This window comes from Bidens hawaiensis, unplaced genomic scaffold, assembly GCF_021521415.1.
Source record: "Bidens hawaiensis isolate Kalapana, Puna unplaced genomic scaffold, B.hawaiensis_p1.1 tig00001647_1, whole genome shotgun sequence".
Lineage (NCBI taxonomy): Eukaryota > Viridiplantae > Streptophyta > Magnoliopsida > Asterales > Asteraceae > Bidens > Bidens hawaiensis.
The window spans coordinates 2043946-2062698 of record NW_027491093.1 but is presented as its reverse complement, the minus strand read 5'-3'; the positions used below and the strand labels follow the sequence as shown (position 1 = coordinate 2062698).

The 18753-nt window shown below is 33.4% G+C and overlaps 2 protein-coding genes and 1 long non-coding RNA gene across 3 annotated transcripts; 2 read left to right on the top strand and 1 right to left on the bottom strand.

Annotated features, from left to right (window-relative positions):
• The first annotated feature begins 7530 nt into the window (after positions 1 to 7530).
• On the top strand, positions 7531 to 9345 carry LOC143590247 (uncharacterized). The gene is made up of 2 exons (XM_077070789.1): positions 7531 to 8173; positions 8314 to 9345. The coding sequence occupies exons 1-2, from the start codon at positions 7649 to 7651 to the stop codon at positions 8608 to 8610; spliced, it is 822 nt and encodes a 273-aa protein (XP_076926904.1). The 5' UTR covers positions 7531 to 7648; the 3' UTR covers positions 8611 to 9345.
• A 43-nt stretch (positions 9346 to 9388) lies between these two features.
• LOC143590239 (uncharacterized) lies at positions 9389 to 10276 on the top strand. Its single transcript, XR_013145439.1, has 4 exons — positions 9389 to 9412; positions 9506 to 9689; positions 9771 to 10017; positions 10095 to 10276. It is a non-coding gene; the product is annotated as an uncharacterized LOC143590239 (long non-coding RNA).
• Positions 10277 to 10307: 31 nt separating this feature from the next.
• On the bottom strand, positions 10308 to 12563 carry LOC143590507 (protein FAR1-RELATED SEQUENCE 5-like). The gene is made up of 5 exons (XM_077070965.1): positions 11707 to 12563; positions 11414 to 11672; positions 10756 to 11319; positions 10364 to 10678; positions 10308 to 10313 (listed from the first exon to the last, which is right to left on the bottom strand). The coding sequence occupies exons 1-5, from the start codon at positions 12408 to 12410 to the stop codon at positions 10308 to 10310; spliced, it is 1848 nt and encodes a 615-aa protein (XP_076927080.1). The 5' UTR covers positions 12411 to 12563.
• Between the last annotated feature and the right edge of the window lie 6190 nt (positions 12564 to 18753).

The following is an 18753-nucleotide window of genomic DNA, read 5'->3' as shown; positions in this document are numbered from 1 at the left end:
TGTTGTATGTTTTTTCTAAAGCATCAAAGAAGGCGGATCTTGATAACGGGTATATCATTTTGATTCATTTGATTGAGAAATGGGTCGGTTTGGGCTATGTTTTATTTTAATATTACAGGCACAATTTGGGAATATAAAAGAAAGTTCAGTTTTTTATTTTTCATTTTTATTTTTATTTTGTATTAGTATTATTTTTTTTGAAATGCCAAAATATATTAAAATGAAAACACATGAATCTTAGCAAATAGCTAGGAACCAAACAGAACAATCAAGAGAAGAAAGTTCAGTTTTGGCTGCAATTAATCCGTGCTTATTTAATAGAGCCAAAAGTGTGCAGATTATTCCGAACAGATTTATGCAAGGAATTTGTAATTCGAGTTTTGAATCTATACATGTTGAAGCTAAAGAGAATAAGAAAGATGATTGTCGTACCTCTACCACCAACTAAATGTGTAAAATTGCTAATGTGTTTCGTGTCAAATTTGATGAAATATTGGTGTCTTTTTGTACAGAAACATGGTGATTGGGATGTTTATTTCAGGTTGTTGCTCATGGAGTTTTTATGAGGTCAGAAAGCCAGAAAAGAATCACTCATGAAGGTGTACACATCAAACGGTTTTGGTCCATGAGCGATCTCACATCTTTGCATTGTTTCTGCTTAATTAAGAGGTAGACTTTATCATATAAGTTATTCATCTATTTGAGTTACATTATCATATCTGGTCGGTGTAACTAAATCAAACCCATTTAGTGGGGATTACGAGGATGAGGAGCGTTGGATATTTTACACCATCATGCATCATCAAGTTAGAATTATCATCTGGTTCGGAGAGCTACTCGCTTGCGGGATTCTCATGTAGCTTATGCCTAAGAGTATCACCATGTTATTGGAGATTTGGAGTTAGAATTTTCGTAGATTGTGTATCAATAAAGTAGATACCTTTTTATGCTTATGTACCACATTTGTTGGTTCACCGTCCATCATTACTCTGTTTCTTAGTTCATGTAACTTCTCTAATTCTTGCTGCAAATATGCATGAACTTCAAAAATTCCAATAATAAACATGATCTATGCATTAAAAAACTGTAGAGAATCTCTAATTATTTTCTGTATCATGTGTTACTGCTAATCTTAGATCTTGCTTTTTTTTTAATGGTTTAAACATATAAAATTATTAGATTTTCATGGGGGATGAAATAGATTTATCAAGTTGTTTTCTTATAATTAAACATAAAACTTGGTTTATCAAAACATGCCATGGCGTGAATTCATTAACTAACTCTCTTCGTGGGATTTTTAACTGATTGTTCTGATAATGCATTTGTATGATGTTTAGGAGTTTTAGTATGTTATGTGCGTGATTTTTTTTTATATTATTATATTTTTTTGGGGCTTTTGTATTTAGGATAAGATGGACTTATAGATCTCTCTCTTAAAATGAAAACTTAAAAAAAGTTAAAAACACAACAAAAATGAAGGAAAAAATGAATATTAAATCATAAATAGCACATCATATTCATTTCAAATGGGTGAAGAGAAATGGAGCTAATTGAATTGATGTCACTCACTTATTTTTTTTAATTTTGTATGCATAAAGCTATAAACTATTAAACTTGAACTAATTTTAGTTCATTTTATTTGTTTTTTTCGTATTAGTTCTTGCCCTACGTACCAAACCTAACCAATCTTGGTTCAAAGCATTATAACCATACAAACATATAAATTCTGAATGAATATAACAAACTTTATTACAATACAATGAATTAAATTGTCATTCAAATAACAATATTTTTTTCGTACTAACATCACATAATACAAAACAAAATAATTAATGAACAATTATTTTCATACAAACAAAAAAATCATTGCAAAAATGACAACCAAAATCATCTCTCCAAAATTAAAACAAACTTCCATACCCATGATGAGCATTAAATCTAAACAAACTTTCGCCCAAAAAATAAAAATAAAATTAAAATCGACCAAGATAAAATAACAATAACATATATAGAGAGAAAACAAAACGCAAAACATTTAAGTATACTTGAAATTAAACTCCACCCCAACAATTAATATAGCCTATCTTGGTCCCCCCCCAACCCCCAAAAAAAATACTATAATCAAAATGACATTAAAAACGGTAGATTAATTAAATAATATTACAAGTTATATATTTAAAATAGTATTAAAAAACACTAAATAAACCCGCGTAATACGCGTGCTAAAAACTAGTATATATATATAGAGGATTAAATCATGAGAGAACCTTTTTGAAATTGAGAACTTTGAGAACCATTTTGGACAAAAAAACACAAAAATAAAAAAAAATCATAAAATAAAAAAAAACACAAAAATGAAAAAAGTAAAAAAACCCAAAATTCTTAATTTAACATCCCGGTTTCATTAAAAAAAATCGGTTTAGCAAATTATATACACATATGTATAATATATACATATATGTACATTTACATGATTTTTTTATACACATGTGTATAATTTAAGATAAATGATACTGTAGATATGTATATATTACGTAACTAAAGATTAAATAAAATTATACATAAGTGTATAATACAACGTTTTTTTTTTTGTTTTTTTTTATTTTTTATATTTTTTAATGAAACCGGATAGAAATATAAGAATCTTAGTTTTTTTACTTTTTAAAAATTTTTGTTATTTTTTTTATGATTTTTTTAAAATATATTTTTAAATGTGTTTTTAGTGGTCCAAAATGGTTCTCAAAGTTTTCAATTTGCAAAGGGTTCTCTTAGGATCCTTACCATCTATATATATATATATATACTAGTTTTTATCCCCCGTATTACGGGGGTTGTTTTATATTATTTGTTTCTAATATTTATTTATTTTTTGAATTGTTATTTTTTTATTGTATGGAAGTTAATAATATACTTATGAGTTGATGATAAATTGTTTCACAAATAAATGGGATGTTATAACCCGGTTTAAAAGCTATATGGCTTTGATGAGACCCAAGACCTGTTTATTTTTTTACTATAAAATTGGTTTTTTAATTATAAATAATATATATCTTTTTTTTAAATAAATCATATATTAGTTTTTATTTATTCCTACTTAATAGGATTTTTATATCAAATATTTGGTGAGATAAGTTTTTAAGTTAATGAGATGTTATAACCCATTTAAGAAATATCTGGGTTTGATGAGACCTATACCCGTGAATTCGGGTCAAATGCATGAGAAGCCTCCATTTAATAATTAAGCAATCTGGTGGTTTCCAAAAAATGGGGGAGCGACCATATCACGACACGTAGGATTTTTGATTTTTCGTTTATATATATATATATATATATATATATATATATATAGAGAGAGAGAGAGAGAGAGAGAGAGAGAGAGAGAGAGGTTTAAGTTCAGGAAAGAAGTCGTTTTATTGCAAGAAGTGTGAGAGATCACTTTAACCAATTAGATTTTTTCTATTTGTTTTCTCTTTTAATTAAATATATGGTTATAATGTAAACATCTTAATTGTTTTATATGGTAACAACTAATGGTTTTTTTAGAAGTTTTAATTTTTTTATAACAATTATATTATTTATCTATTAATTTAAAACATAGGAAATGTATGATTATGGATTTGATTATAGTTATCATATCCAATTTTTTTTATATTTTTTTAATATAAATTATTAATCTTCATTTCATTCATAGATACTCAACCCCCTACACTACTCTACATATACTCGCTATATACCATACACGTAGCTCAATAAAATCCTACACTATAATAAACACAAATATTCTTACCAACCACTACTATAATACATACATTATCTTACACCATTCAAACACTGTCATTGTCAGCTAAAATGATTTAATACTAGGTTACCATACACATACATAACCTCCTAAATTTCCTACACAGTATCATTACAAAATAAAAACCTACACCGATCACAATATTAACTTACACATACAATACTACTTCATGTTATTACCTATACAAATCACAATATTAACCTACACATACATAACCTACCAACTTTCCTACACATTACCATCAAACTCATACACACACATCCTCACAAAGTCCCTACATGTACACATCCGACATAGTAATTTATGTGAGGATATTTGTAGATGGTATAGTGTAAAAGTTTAGTATATGTAGATTAATTTTTTGGATTGGTGTGTTAAAATATTTGTTGTTTTATTAAAGGAAACTGTTTTTCTTTTAAATTTTTGAACATCCCATTAGTTTCTAAATCACACATGATCACAATATGTTTCTATAATTTTATTAAAATATAAGAAAATTTAAAAGTGTTGTTAATATAATTTATTAAATTGTAGTTAATGTAATTTATTAGGATGTATGTTGCCTTTAATATGCCTAGACATAAAAGACTAAACTGCCCATTTCAACTTAAAATCATTGACTTGACTTTCTTATTTATTACAAACATGCCATTATTATTATCTACCTTTGATTAACAAAATCAATGACTCATATTTATTTCTCGCGTTTCTCTCAATAAAACAACTTCTCTCCTGAACCATCCCCTATATTACATATATATATATATATATACTTTGTAATTTTTCGTTTACACAAATTGGTTATGGCGTACATGTGTGTGCACGGTGGGAGTGGTCGGTTGGTGGGGTGGGGGGGGGGGGGGTTGATCACACTGAACGGTTTAGATGTTGTGGACTTTTCAGTAAGGCCCACCTTTTTCATGAGTTTGTGATTACCCTACACCATCTCCGGTTTTGCGGGTATACTCGTAGTTTTAAAAGATACAAAAGGAACAAAACATTACTTTTTGAAAGAAAAATTGGTTTCTAAGTAATTCTAACCATACCCTATTGATAAATAACAGTTTCAACTTAATACTCGGGTGATGACGGTCACAATTAAATGTGTATTTGTTTATAACTGTCCATGACTAACAGAAACCTAGCACCGTTAGTCGCAGGTCGACGGAAAAACGTTTTTGGCCGGAAAATATCTCAATTTTTGCCGGAAAACTCAATTTTTTGAACGAAACCTCTTTGTGACAATAGATCGCACCTTTATGAACAATTTTTCTAGTAAAAGCCTTAGTTATTGAGGTCGCCCACTGTTAAATATGTTGTCATTAGCGACAACACTATTAGCGGCTACAACACTATTAGTGGCGACATATCAAAATCCGTGAAAAGACAAATCTGGGCATCATTCTGAAACGGATCCAATGGATAGGGTTTCATCGTACCCATACTTGTTTTTTTCCTTCTTCCCTCCATCTCCTTATTCTTTTACCTCCATTTTTTTCACACCCATTTCACTCTCTTTCTCTCCAAAGACACCAACGAGATATCACCTGCAGCAGTCTCCATCTCCTGTTTTGACAACATTGTTCCCTCCAGTCACCGTCTCCGGCCGTTAAACCACCGTCGCCGGCCGTCAGACCACCGTCGGAGCCCCAGGTGCACCGCCGTCGGAGCCCAGTCAAACCACTGTCTTTGTCACCAAAATCTGGTTAGTATGTACATATATGTATATGTGTAGCTATATTCACTTGGCTGTGCAAGTTAGGTTATAATTATTGTTGAATTATGCAATATATATATATATGCTTGATTTTGAAATGATTTGTGTGGATTTTCTTGATGCCATTGTGATTTTTTACTAATCTGGGGTGTGAATTTGGGGTTGAATTTGATGATTTTAGTTGAGCTATGGACTAATTTGTGTGAATTGGGGGTTGAATTAATGATAATAATAAGCATACGGGCGTTCGTTATAAAAAATAGGCAAAATTCACAATATTCAAGCCCAAACAGTTAACTAAGCCTAGGTAAATGACTTCCCAAAATTTCAGGTTTAGATTCAATATATTGGACCAAAACTTAACTTGGGCCTCATGATTTGGTGCATAAACCGCTTAACCAGTTAATTGAAAATCAATTATTTTCAAAACCGGTTAGTGGTCAACAGTCAAATAACCGGTTAGTCGGTCAGGTACTACATGAATTTGAGTCAAGAGACCTCTACTCGTTCTCAAAACCTCATAATTGGAATTTTTGATTTACGGGGATGGGTTATTGTAAAAAGAGGAGTTTTTCTAATAAGTGTAAGAAGCAATCTTGGTTGTTAGATCTTGCTAATCAAGGGTCAAGATTAGAAGATGGAATAAAATAAGGAGTGTCTTATTTTACCACTTGATATTGGTGTGTTAAAGGATATTTTAGGGATATTAGGTATTTATATCATGCAGATTGTCAACTTATTAATCGGGGAAGCTCCTATTTCTATGCAATCAGTTGATTGACCTTCCAAAAAACACTCAATAATCTAATCGTCTTATATTATTCAACCATAGACGATTCTAGTCCACAAACAATCACCATCAGACTGAGTCATTCTCTCTCTCCACCGCCGTTTACAAGAAAGAAGACGAAGGTAAGAATTTTGGTTTTCGTCTTTCAAATCGGGTGATCGATTCAAACTGGTGTGTCTTTGTTTAATCGTTAGTGGGTTTTAAAGTCTGTTAACTTCGGACTTTTAATGGGTGTGTTTAATTGAACATGCAGGTGAAGAAGAATGGAGAAGAAGAACAGTAAATTGAACACTAGGGTGGCAAAATCGAAGGATACATGTGTGTTTTTAGGATTTAATAGCGTTTTAGTTGAAACCCCCAATTTCTAGGGTTTCAGTTACATGGCCGATCTGTTCGTTGTGGCCCGATGTGTTTTTATTGATGGTAGTGTGTGGTATGTTATGGTGTGTTTGATGTTGGAGATGAGTTTTGTTGTTTGGGTTTCAGTTTTTTAGTTGATGTGTTTTTCCTTGGTTTGAGTTTTAGTTGAACATGCAGTCGAATGTTGGGTTTGAGTTTTTTAGTTGATGTGTTTTTACTTGGTGATCGAGAGTTGTTATTTTATGAAATGTGTTACAAAGTTTTGTGTGTTTTGAGGTTGTGTGTAGTTGGTCTGGTTGCTCATGTTTGTGTGGTTTAAGTGTTTTGAGGTTGTGTGTAAAAAGGTGTGTGTGTTTTAACTTTTTGTTTAGTCTGTTAGTTCTTATTTTATGTCAGATGATGTATTTGTTCGTGTTTATTTTGATGTTGGTTTGTAATTAACACGTTGTTTTTTGGTTTGTTAGTTAGGAGAAGCCCACGAATAGCATACAATACCACTTTCAAGGGTCTAGGCTACGGGGATGAGGTGAAGAAAGAGATTAACTTCAAAGTTATTCATATTCATATTGTTATAGTTGTAGTCGTTACGTACTTAATTTTGGTGTATTGTTGTAGAAAACGCAAAAAATGAAATGGAAGGAAGTTCGTCATGCCGGGCGACAAATTTGGTTGAGGATTTTTTTAAAAGTAAGTTTGTACTTGAAGTAGATTGTGTTTTTTCTTGAAATTAAGTAATTGTAGTAGGTAGTGGTTTTAATTGAAAATAATTTCTTATTTGTTGAAACTAAATGCAGCTGGCATTGTTGACTCAGATGACGACTTTGTAACTCCACGTTATAAGATGTTGAAAAAAGGAGAGTGAAAATAAGAAGTTAGCATTTTACGACTATGTTGGTCAAAAGATTAAACCGAGGGTGAAACATAGATTGTTCCACGAGTATATCACAAATTTAACCGATGAGCAGAAAAAAGTTGTAATAGTATGGGTTTTGGTACTATGCTCGAAATGAGTATAGCTAACATACCAACCGGGTTGGGCTACTGGTTGGTTAGAAACTATGACCATAGTATTAGCATACTTAATTTGGGAGACAAACAAGTAAAAATTACCGAGACACTTGTAGAAAGCATGTTAGGGATCCCTAGGGGAAGTAATGAGATAGTGGAGACGTTGAGGCCTAGGGCTGAGGATGAGGTTGTGCGAAGATGGAGAAGTCAATTTAAAAACCCACAGGGAAGACTTTGTCTCATAGAATTTATGAAGTTCGTGAAAACCAAGAGGGATGTAGGCTGGCATTTCAAGATGAATTTTCCGGTTGCTCTAGGGACATATATGGGTGATATTACCGGGAATAACACGGTTAATCAAAAGTTTCTACCAGCAGTTAGAGACATAAATAGCTTGGGGGAGTTGAATTGGTGTCGGTACCTAATAACAGTTATGCGAAGGAGACGCGAGAAATGGAACGAAAGTAAAGAATACAACGGGTCCATGATTTTGCTAGCGGTACGTATTTGATTACAATTTTGTTTGTTTTGAAACTATTACTCAAAGTCATCATATTATTAACCCAACTGTTACCTGTCCTTTTTTTAAACTGTTAGATGTTGTTGTTTTTTGAAAATGGTGTTTGATTTTGTTTGTAGTATGCGTACGCGAATAGTCAGTTTAATTGTGTTGTGGAAAATGGCAAGAAGTTGATGGCTGTTAAGGTTTTCGTGGACGACGACCTAACAGTTTTACAAGACATGTTGGAGGAGAAACGGCTGGGTAAGGTCACAATTGAAAAATCAGCGGGTAAGGTCGTTAAAAAGATAACAAATCAAGATAAAGATGTGGGGGATGTTGATGGGGGTAAAAAGGTGGCTAAGTTTACGAAAAAGGAGTTAGCCAAAATGGTGATCAGAAAACACACTAAGAAGTCTGTTGAATCGGGTCAATGAGAGGATGGTGATAAGGTGGCTGATGTTCAAACAAAACAAGATTTTACGGATGATAAAGTTGCTGTTGTTGAATCTGAGCAACACCAGGAGGGGTTTGATAAAGGTGAAGAAATGATAAATATGCCGACAGAAACTGATGAAGAGGTAAGATAGTATTAAAGTTTATATGTTTATTTTATATGTAAGTTGTGATTTTAAATATTAAAGTGTTGGGGTGTTTTTGGAAATAGGAAAGAGCAGAGCGGCTGATGGATTTGATGCAATATTTCGATAACTTATACGGAGATATATGTCGGGAGTTTGATGAAGCACATGATGAGTGTTCTGGTAGCCTTTTAATTAAAGAGTTGGAGGATCAGTGGAATAAAAACCTAGCTAGATACACAGGTAAGCGGGAGGATGAGACTGGGAATAATGAAGGAGATGGGAACGGTGAAGCATCTCCAATAGTGATGACACAAAGAACTTGGGAAAGCATGGAAAGGTTGTGCGCAAAATATGAATCCGGTTCAATAAAGTCTACGCCTCAAAAGAAAAAAGTTAGTTTTATTGTGCCCGATTTCAATCTTGAATCTGGAGTTAAAAAAGATGATCGTGAGACGTTAGCTGTTATAGCTAAAGGGAAGCGAGTTGCTGAACCGGACTGGGAGGTAAACACACCTAAAAGACCTCAGAGATTTATGTTCCTTTTCGAAGTTTATTGCTCACCGCATGCGAAACATGCGGTGTCGTTGAAAGCTATGCTAACAAAGCAATAGTCGAAGGTGGCTGGGTATGTGTTCGCGGCTTACGGGAACCATTGGTAAGTTTTAGTGTTTATGTGTTATTAATTATGAATAGGTATTGGGTATTATATACTTTATATGTATTGTGATATTTATTTTCATTAATTCAGGGACATTGTATTTAGCACGGGAGGTGGGGTTAGCATACGAAAGGTGATAATGGAAACTTTACGGCCGGACACATGGGTGCACGTGTCGGTAATGTCAGCATGGGCAAGTGTGTTAAACCACGAAGAAGCTATACGTTCAAAGTTTAACACGGTTCATAGGCTTTTCTGCTCGGCCGTGATGCTGGTATGATTAGTATTTTTTGATTTAGTAGTGTTGTTTTGTTGGTCATGAATAATGATTAATTTGTGTTGATAAATGACACAGCTACCGGACCAGTATGAAAAAGACCTACCAACAAGAATCGGATTTTTTAAGGAAAAATGGACAAGCATCTGGAAACACAAAGACTAAGAAGCATTGTAGGCGTGGAAGTTGTGTTGATACCAATTATAAACACAAAGCACTTCTATTTAATGGCGTTCAACCTGAAGACACATCAGACTTTTGTTATTGATAATATGGGACCAGGGGGTCGTTCAAGTTTATGTATAAGGGCTGGCCCGAGAAGATGGTATGTGTGTTTTTTTGTTGTTCAAGCATTATTATTTAAATTTTTATGTTAACTGCTGTTAATAACATTTGTCACAGAGAGAAACATTTTCTGGTTACCTAGCGTTGGTAGATCACCCCGATGCGTCAAAGGTCAACACATCAACACTGACGAGGGTGGATATACCATGGGCTAGTAAAAGCAACCATGTCGATTGTGGAGTGTTTATGATGAGACACATTGAGACCTTTAAGGGTTGTGTGACAAATGAATGGTTTGCTGATTGTGGGCTCTCAAACCGGTCTCTTCTGCTAGGTCTAGGGGCGTCAAACGTAATCTCGTCAACTTTTTCTTTGTAATCATTGACGTAGTCACGAAACTGGTTTAATTTTTCCATGTCAGTAACAAGTTTATTTATAATATGATCATTCACGATATTAATATCCCGAACAACACGATATATATCGGTAGTTTTATCTACGTTAGGCTCATCAAAACCAACAGAACGCATCGGGCTATTAGAAACGGCATCTTTGGTCCACCTACGGTTAATGTATTGCCTTGGGAAAACCTTGATATCTCCAATGTGGAGAACCTTTAAAATGTGGCGACATAGTAAGCCAAATTGCTCGAACCTCTTGCAGCCGCAATACACAGTCACGTCTTCCAAGCGAATCATTACCTATGATGATTAGTAAACTATTTATATATATAAAACTATAAATATAAAAAAAACATGTAAGCCCGTATAATATTTACCTTGTGAAAAGCAGCTGGTAGATGCTCAAAGTCTCGAATACTAAACTTTAAAAAATCACCAACCTGTTCGTAGCTTCGGGAAGTGCAGTTGTGAAGGGCTTTCTGAATTTCCATTTGGACATCAAAAAATATGGTTCTTGTGTATATTTCATGAGCTTGATTTTCAAGAGTGTAGTTACTTTCAATTTTTGCACTTTTGTAACGACAATCATGATCGTTCTTCTGATGTTCATGCCTTTGATGTTCCAATGCAGTTTCAAAATATGCCAAGAACTCGACCAAAGTGCAAGTTGCATTGCAAAATTTCCCAAAAAAGTAGTTCTCGCTCTCTGATCTTGATGACGTACGCATTAGACCAGACATGTTTTCTTCACGATAGTATGCTGGAATCCACGAATCTCTAATCTGGAAAATATCTTTAAGCCAGGCATGGTCGTTTAAGTTAAATTCGGTCATTATGGAATCCCACCCCTTCTCAAACAATTCGGGTGTTATAGAATCAGTCCATACAATATCACAAAGCCGAGTCTTAAAGTCGGTAGTGTTGCATAGATTGGCACCGACCTGGGAATGTATGTTTTTTCAGAGAATTAGAAACCAATATAATCATTATTGTTATAAATAAAAAGGTGGAAGACAATTAAAATGGAGTTTGTACCTTCCCAGATAGTTTATCCATGATATGCCACATGCACAAACGGTGTCTAGAATTTGGAAAAACGTCTTCAATTTCACGCTTCATGGCGGGGTCTTGTTCAGTTACAACCACAGGGGGTTCATAACCAAAAGCACTCTTAAAACACCTCAATAACCATGAATAAGTTTCAGCTGTTTCATCTCCAAGTAGAGCCGCGCCAAGAGTAACATTCCTATTATGGTTGTCGATTCCAGTAAATGGAACAAAAACCATGTTATACCTATAAATGAATATAAAACGAGATAAATACACACAACTTTTGTTTGTATAATTCAAATGAGACAACGTCCCCGAAGACATAGAAATTTCTCTTTGCACACTCGTCAGCCCAAAATAAACCCTTCAATGTGCCTTCTTTGCTGGTAATATAGTCACATGAAAAATTAGGACAAAAGTCTTTTTTTGCCATAAGACGTTGAAGAACCATCTCAGCATCGTAGTCGCCAATATACAAGTTAATATTTCTTTTGTAGTTTTTGCAATCAGACTTTGTTGCGCCAACTTTATCGAAGCCACCATACAGGGTCCGTATAATGTTAAAAGCCTTCACCGGACCAATGTTGATGTTAGCCAAATCATCTATCACTTTTTTTTGTGTAAATGTAAGCTCCCTAGAAGCTCTCAGAAAATGCATATCATTTTCGTTAACAAAAGGATGATTGTGTGCCTCGCCAAAAAATTTGACCCTATATTTGCCTTTATCATTTAAAACCAAGCGGAGTTGTGCATTACAACCGGTTCTTTGAGAAGGTCGCCTACGCTCTTTTTTCCTTTTATAATCTTGACTAAGCGTGTCAACTTCTTTAACAGTTCTTGACCCTTCCTTGGTACAAACAAAATACTTGAGACGAACAACGTTATTAACGATCGATTGTGTGCCTTTCCTTATAGAAAACCCGCCCGCTAAAGCATATCTTTTATAGAATTGCTCTGCAGCGTCTACAGAATCAAAAAGCATACCTCATTGGGTATCATTGATGCAGACACAATTGGCGTGTACGTCTTAGTGCCGGAATTGGGAGAGATGTGTTGAATCCCAAGCTCTTGGTAAGTTGGTGGATCTGTGAAGTAAATACAAGAAAACTAATCAACTTAAAAATTAAAAATAACAAGCAATAACACACTTAATTACGCAAATTCAAAAATAGTCAACAGACATTATAATAGAAAAAACAAGCAAAACACACTAAAAAAATTCATTAATGCAGAATACAATAACAGCCTTCAGAAACTATAATCGAAAAACAGTAAAAGACACACTAAAAAATTAACACCTAAAACAAACTATAATAAAAATAACACGCAAAAACACACTATAAACAAACTTCTAAACCCTAGTTGACGGCTGATGAGAATACAATGAAGAAACAAAACAGAAAAAAACAACATAGTCAACAAACAAATCGTAAACAAATAATAAACAAACCAGATTATTATCGAAAAACAGCACAAGACACACTAAAAAATTAACACCTAAAACACACTATAATAAAAATAACACGCAAAAACACACTATAATCAAACTTCTGAACCCTAGTTGACGGCTGATGAGAATACAATGAAGAAACAAACAGAAAAAACAAGATAGTCAACAAACAAATCGTAAACAAACAATAAACACACCAGTTTACACACTAAGAACAACATTATTACTTATTTAGACATCGATCACATGAAAATAACGAACCCTAATGGCGTTTAAGATATTTGTTATCATCGGTACAGAATATACGAAATAAAAAACATCATAATTAAGATAAGATCGTAATTACGATCAGATGTGTTGAACCCTAATGACGAATTACATAACAACGTAACCTAATTCAGAATAGCATAACACACCATGTCGCCATACAGGGTCCGAAAAATTCAAAAAATAATACAGGGTCCGAAAAATTCAAAAAATAATATTTGAAATTTACCTAATTGATGTTCATCCATGAAGGTCTCCATGTTAGACTAGTGAGATGATTAATTGATATGAATAAATGAGATGGAGAATAAGAAATAAAAGAATACTGAAGATTAATAATTAGATCTTGATGATAATGAAGAACGTGCATGATAATATCAATCAACTGGTTATTTTTTATTAACATTCAACTAAATATCGATTAATAAGGAACAAATCATGGGTGTATAATATTTTTAATTAATTATATATTTAAATACCATAATAAGAAAAGAAAGTAAGATTACAATCCTACCCTTATCATCTAATGGTTGACAATGCTTCCTACACTTTTTAGGAAAACATTACTTTTTATATTAACCTTTCTCTTAATTTACGTTCATTTAGGAAGAAAAAAATGGACCCAAGTAGGAGAGATTCCCATGTCTTTTATAACCAAAGTTAGAACAATGAGTTGCAGGTCTTGTAAAAATATTGTAATGTAATCAACATCATTAGTCAAGTCAACAACATTACCATCTTCTAGCTATACAATTACTGAAAGTTAGGATATCTAATAGGAAACATGGACCATGTGCCTTGACCGCTCCAAATTATTTAAAAACTAACTAATGGAAGTATCCAATTGATCAGCATGCATGGGATTAGGTCCGGACACACACACAAATAAATATATGTATATATATCATTAATTTATTTTATAACTAAGTAAAATGAAAAAAAATGTATGTTATGTTGTTCACTTGTTCGCCCTAGCTTCTTGCTATATTGCCTCGTCTATTAATATATAGTATAATAATTGCCAGATTTGTTATTTGGTGCATATTTTCAAGAAAATTCAATGGAACTTGAATTATATAAACGAATAACATTAATAATGAATTTATATTAGGTTTTTAATAAACGAGTTGGCTCATGAGCCGCACCCGGCTTGCTTATTAATTCATTGAACCCGAGACATGTTCGGTTCAGCTCGTGGTTCGGTTTGTGTATATAAAATAATGATAATGATAATAATAATAATAATAATAACAATATAAATGAATAATAGTATTAATGAATTTATATTATGATTTTAATAAACAAGTTGTCTCACGAGCTTATAAATTAGTTGAACCCGAACATGAGCCTAAACTTGTGTTGTGTTTGTGTATAATGTTTTTTTTGTTGTTTAATAAATAAGTTAGCCTGAGCCCACATTTTGTGTTTATATTATATTTTATGTTATGTCAGACTCATTTTAATCATCAAGAGCTTAGAATACCCGCCCAAAATTGATATACAAATAAATTTTGGGCTGTCCCCCGTTTTGGGACTGCATTTTGAATACTTTATCTCATTTAGGATGTGAATGCGTATTACATGATTGTTTATTTTAAAAAAGATTTGGTTGACATTTTCTTTTAGCTCCTTGGGTGTGTATATATATATATGATGAGTATCATTACAGAACTGTTAAATTATTTAAGAACTTGAAAGAACCCATGAAAACTAACGTTTTTTATAAAATTATTTTGTATGTTAATGTTAGTTGAGTGTAGCTTTATCGTTTTATATATATATATATTTACGATTACAATTTTGAAAATTAGGTTTTATACATATCTATGTTTTGTTTTACAGCTATGTAAATTTGTTAGTATATAAATTTTACATATATGTAAACTTGTTATTTATATATGTAATCAAAAGTTTTTATATAAAATATGATAAAACTACTCTTAAATAATGTTAATATATAAAAAATTAAAAAAATGTTTGGTTGTGTAGAGTTCCTAAGAGTTCTTAACTTTTTTAGAGTTCTTAAATGATACTAACCCTATATATATATATATATATATATATATATATATATATATATATATATATATATATATATATATATATATTATACTTGGGAGCTAAGGGGAAATGCTGCCGATTTTTTCTTAAACAAACAATCGTGTAATTCATATTCATATACGAGATAAAGTATTTAAAAGGTGGGTTTAGAAGCCTACCCTTGTGAATACTCAATCTGTTGTCCAAACAATATTTTAATACTTTCCCGTAGCCTGAAACCCCTAAATTATGTTTCAGTTTCAGGATCATGTCCGTCGATAAAACTTGGATTATCAATCCATACATTAGATCAAATGAGTATCAGCAAGGACTAGAGTATTTTATCTAGATATGCAAAAACCATGTTGAAAGCAGAGGCCTTGTAAGACGTGCATGTGCAAAATGTCATAATTCTGAACTAATACCTTACAAAAATATGAAAGCTCATATGCGTGCATTTGGCTTTTGTCGGATGTACACTGAACGGATCTATCATGGCGAAAGTTTAATTCCTCCGAATGTGGTTGTTGACGAGATTGCGCCAACTAACGATATGGTCGACGTTATCGAAGACGTTATGGATGAGCATAGGGAAGAGGATACCAACCTTGATGATGAGAACTCGGATTCTGATAGTAGCGGTGTCCGTGAAAATTTTGAAGAGTTGTTAAAGGAAGCCCGATCCGTTGTACCAAGTTTTCTTCCGTTGACTTTTTGGCAATGATTATGCATATAAAGGTGAAAAACAAATGGAATAATAGTTCGCTTGATGAGCTCCTTGAGGTTTTGCAATCTTTACATCTAGAAGCCTTCAAGGTTCCCCATTCGCATTATGTAGCGAAAAAGACATTAAAGAAGATTGGTTTGGGGTATGAGTCGATAGACAGTTGCAAAAATGATTATGCTCACTTTTGGGCAGAACACCAGACGTTACAGAATTGTCCTATCTGTAATGAGAGTCAGTGGGTCGATACAAAAACAAACGGAAAGAAGGTACCTCACAAGGTGTTACGATATTTTCCTTTGACCCCAAGACTAAGACGTTTATATTGTTCGAGACACACAACAAAAGAAATAATCTGGCATAGTACCGGACAATCAGAAAATGGTACGATGCGTCATCCTGTTGAGGATCTTCATGAAAAGAATTTGATAATAAGTACCTTAATTTCTCGAGGGAGCCCCGAAATGTTCGTCTAGGGCTTGCAGGTGATGGTTTCAATCCGTTTGGTAACATGTCCTTGGCTCATAGCACGTGGCCAGTTGTACTCACCATATACAATCTGCCTCCATTATACATGAAAGAGTCCTCATTCATGTTATCATTACTAATTCCCAGCCCAAAATCACCAGGGAAGGACATGGATGTTTTCCTTAGGCCCTTGGTGGATGAGCTTAAGAATTTGTGGCAAGAAGGCGTACGTACTAAAGACGAGAATACAAACACATTCTTCACAATGAAGGTGGTGCTATTATGGACCATAAACGACTTTCCAGCTTATAGTAGTCTATCAGGGTGGAACAGACAGGGCTACAAGGCATGCCCGACTTTCAATGAAGACACTCCTTCAATACATATAACATATAAAGTTGTATATGTCGGTCATCGCCGGTTCTTACATGTTAACCATTCATGGAGAAAAAGTTTGGACTTTAATGGTGAACCTGAGACAAGATCCCCTCCAAAACAATTAGTGCTGTTGACATAGAAGATCAACTCATTCGTCTACTCCATCGTGTACCGGGCAAGCATCCCGATTTTGGATGTGTTAAGAGGAAGCGAGAGGATTTCGAGTTGAACTAGAACAAACAAAGCATATTTTTTGAACTTGAGTATTGGTCTCACTCCAGCTGTAGCACAACATAGATGTAATGCATGTTGAGAGAAATGTGTGCGATTGTTTGCTCGGTACTCTTCTGATGAATGATTAAACCAAAGACACGCCAAACACACGAATTGACTTGCAAAATCTAAATATTCGAAGAACACAATAGTTGTAACGAAAGGGTAACAAGGTTTATTGGCTCATCCAAAATACTCATTAAAGGTTGGTGATCGAAAGCTTTTCTGTCAATTTATAAAAGATGTTAAACTGTCGGATGGGTTTAAATCTAATATTAGCAAAAGAGTGACAGATAACAATACTAATATTACTGGGTTGAAATCTCATGATTGTCATATTCTCATGCAACGTTTGTTACCGAGTGGTGTTCGGTGGTTTTTAGTTACGATATTTATACGCCTATAGTAGATCTTTGCAAGTTCTTTAGTCAACTTTGCTCAGGAACACTATTTGTAGATGATATGAAGAAAGCAAAGAAATCCATTCTTTTGATATTGTGCAAGTTAGAGTTGATCTATCCTCCATTGTTTTTTGACATTATGGTTCATTTAGTTTTGCATATACCTGATGAAGCAATTCGTGGAGGTCCAGTCTATATGAGATGGATGTATCCGCTTGAAAGGTATATGAAAAAACAAAAAAAATATGTCAGAAATAAGGCAAGGCCGGAAGGTTCTATAACTGAAGGTTATGTTGCTGAATAGGCTCTATCATTTTGTTAGATTTACCTTCAAGATATACATACTCGGTTAAATCGACCCGACATAAATGAAGAACATGTTGTCGAAAAAACTAAGTTATGGGTGTTTGAGTCTAAATGTCGTCCGGCTAGCACAAGTAAGATCCAATATCTCACTCTCAACGAAAATATCAATTTCTGATGGTTTGTTCTCGATAGCTGTCAACGAAAAGCTCAATTTTGAATGGTTTGTTCTCTTTAACATATAATAATTTTTTAAGTATTTTCTCTTTCCTTGTATATTTTTGTCATCAATATAGTGAATTAAAATATGAACATCCTCAAGATGTTAAAACCAAATTTCCAAAGTGGTTTCTTGAGAAGATAATCCATATAATCGGGTAAGTATTTCCCCCTTTCATTTAATTTGCATTTACCTAATGAAGTAATGCATTATTCTATATTCGTTAGTTATATTCTTTGAAAGTACAAAATTCTACTGAATTCCACCCAGAGTTGTAAGCTCTTTCATTGGGTGCGGAAATATATGTCTTTACATACATTTCTTTCATAGTCAACGGTGTTAGGTTTATGGTACGGGTACGTGACGTAGATTGAACAACGCAAAACTTTGGGGTTCTAGAAGGAGTGAACCATGAGAAATACTATGGACAAGTATAAGAGAACATCGAGTTGTGTTATGGAAATGGGTATTCAACCGTCCTATTTCGGTGCAAGTGGTTTGATACTCAAAAGGGTGTTAGACATGATAATAATATCACTTGCATCAACACAGAACATGAATGGGACCAAGAATATAAACTCATATTTGCTTCTCAAGTCAAACAAGTGTTCTACATTTAAGAACATTGTCGATGAAACCAAAATACTAACCACCGATGGGTTGTCGAGAATGTTATTCATCAAAAAATTTGGGATATACCTACATTAAACGATGGTCGCGTCGAAAATGCTCAAAATTTTGAAAATGACTTAGTAAAAGATCTTGACGTTGTTTACAACAATTCTTCATCTAATTTTTTAA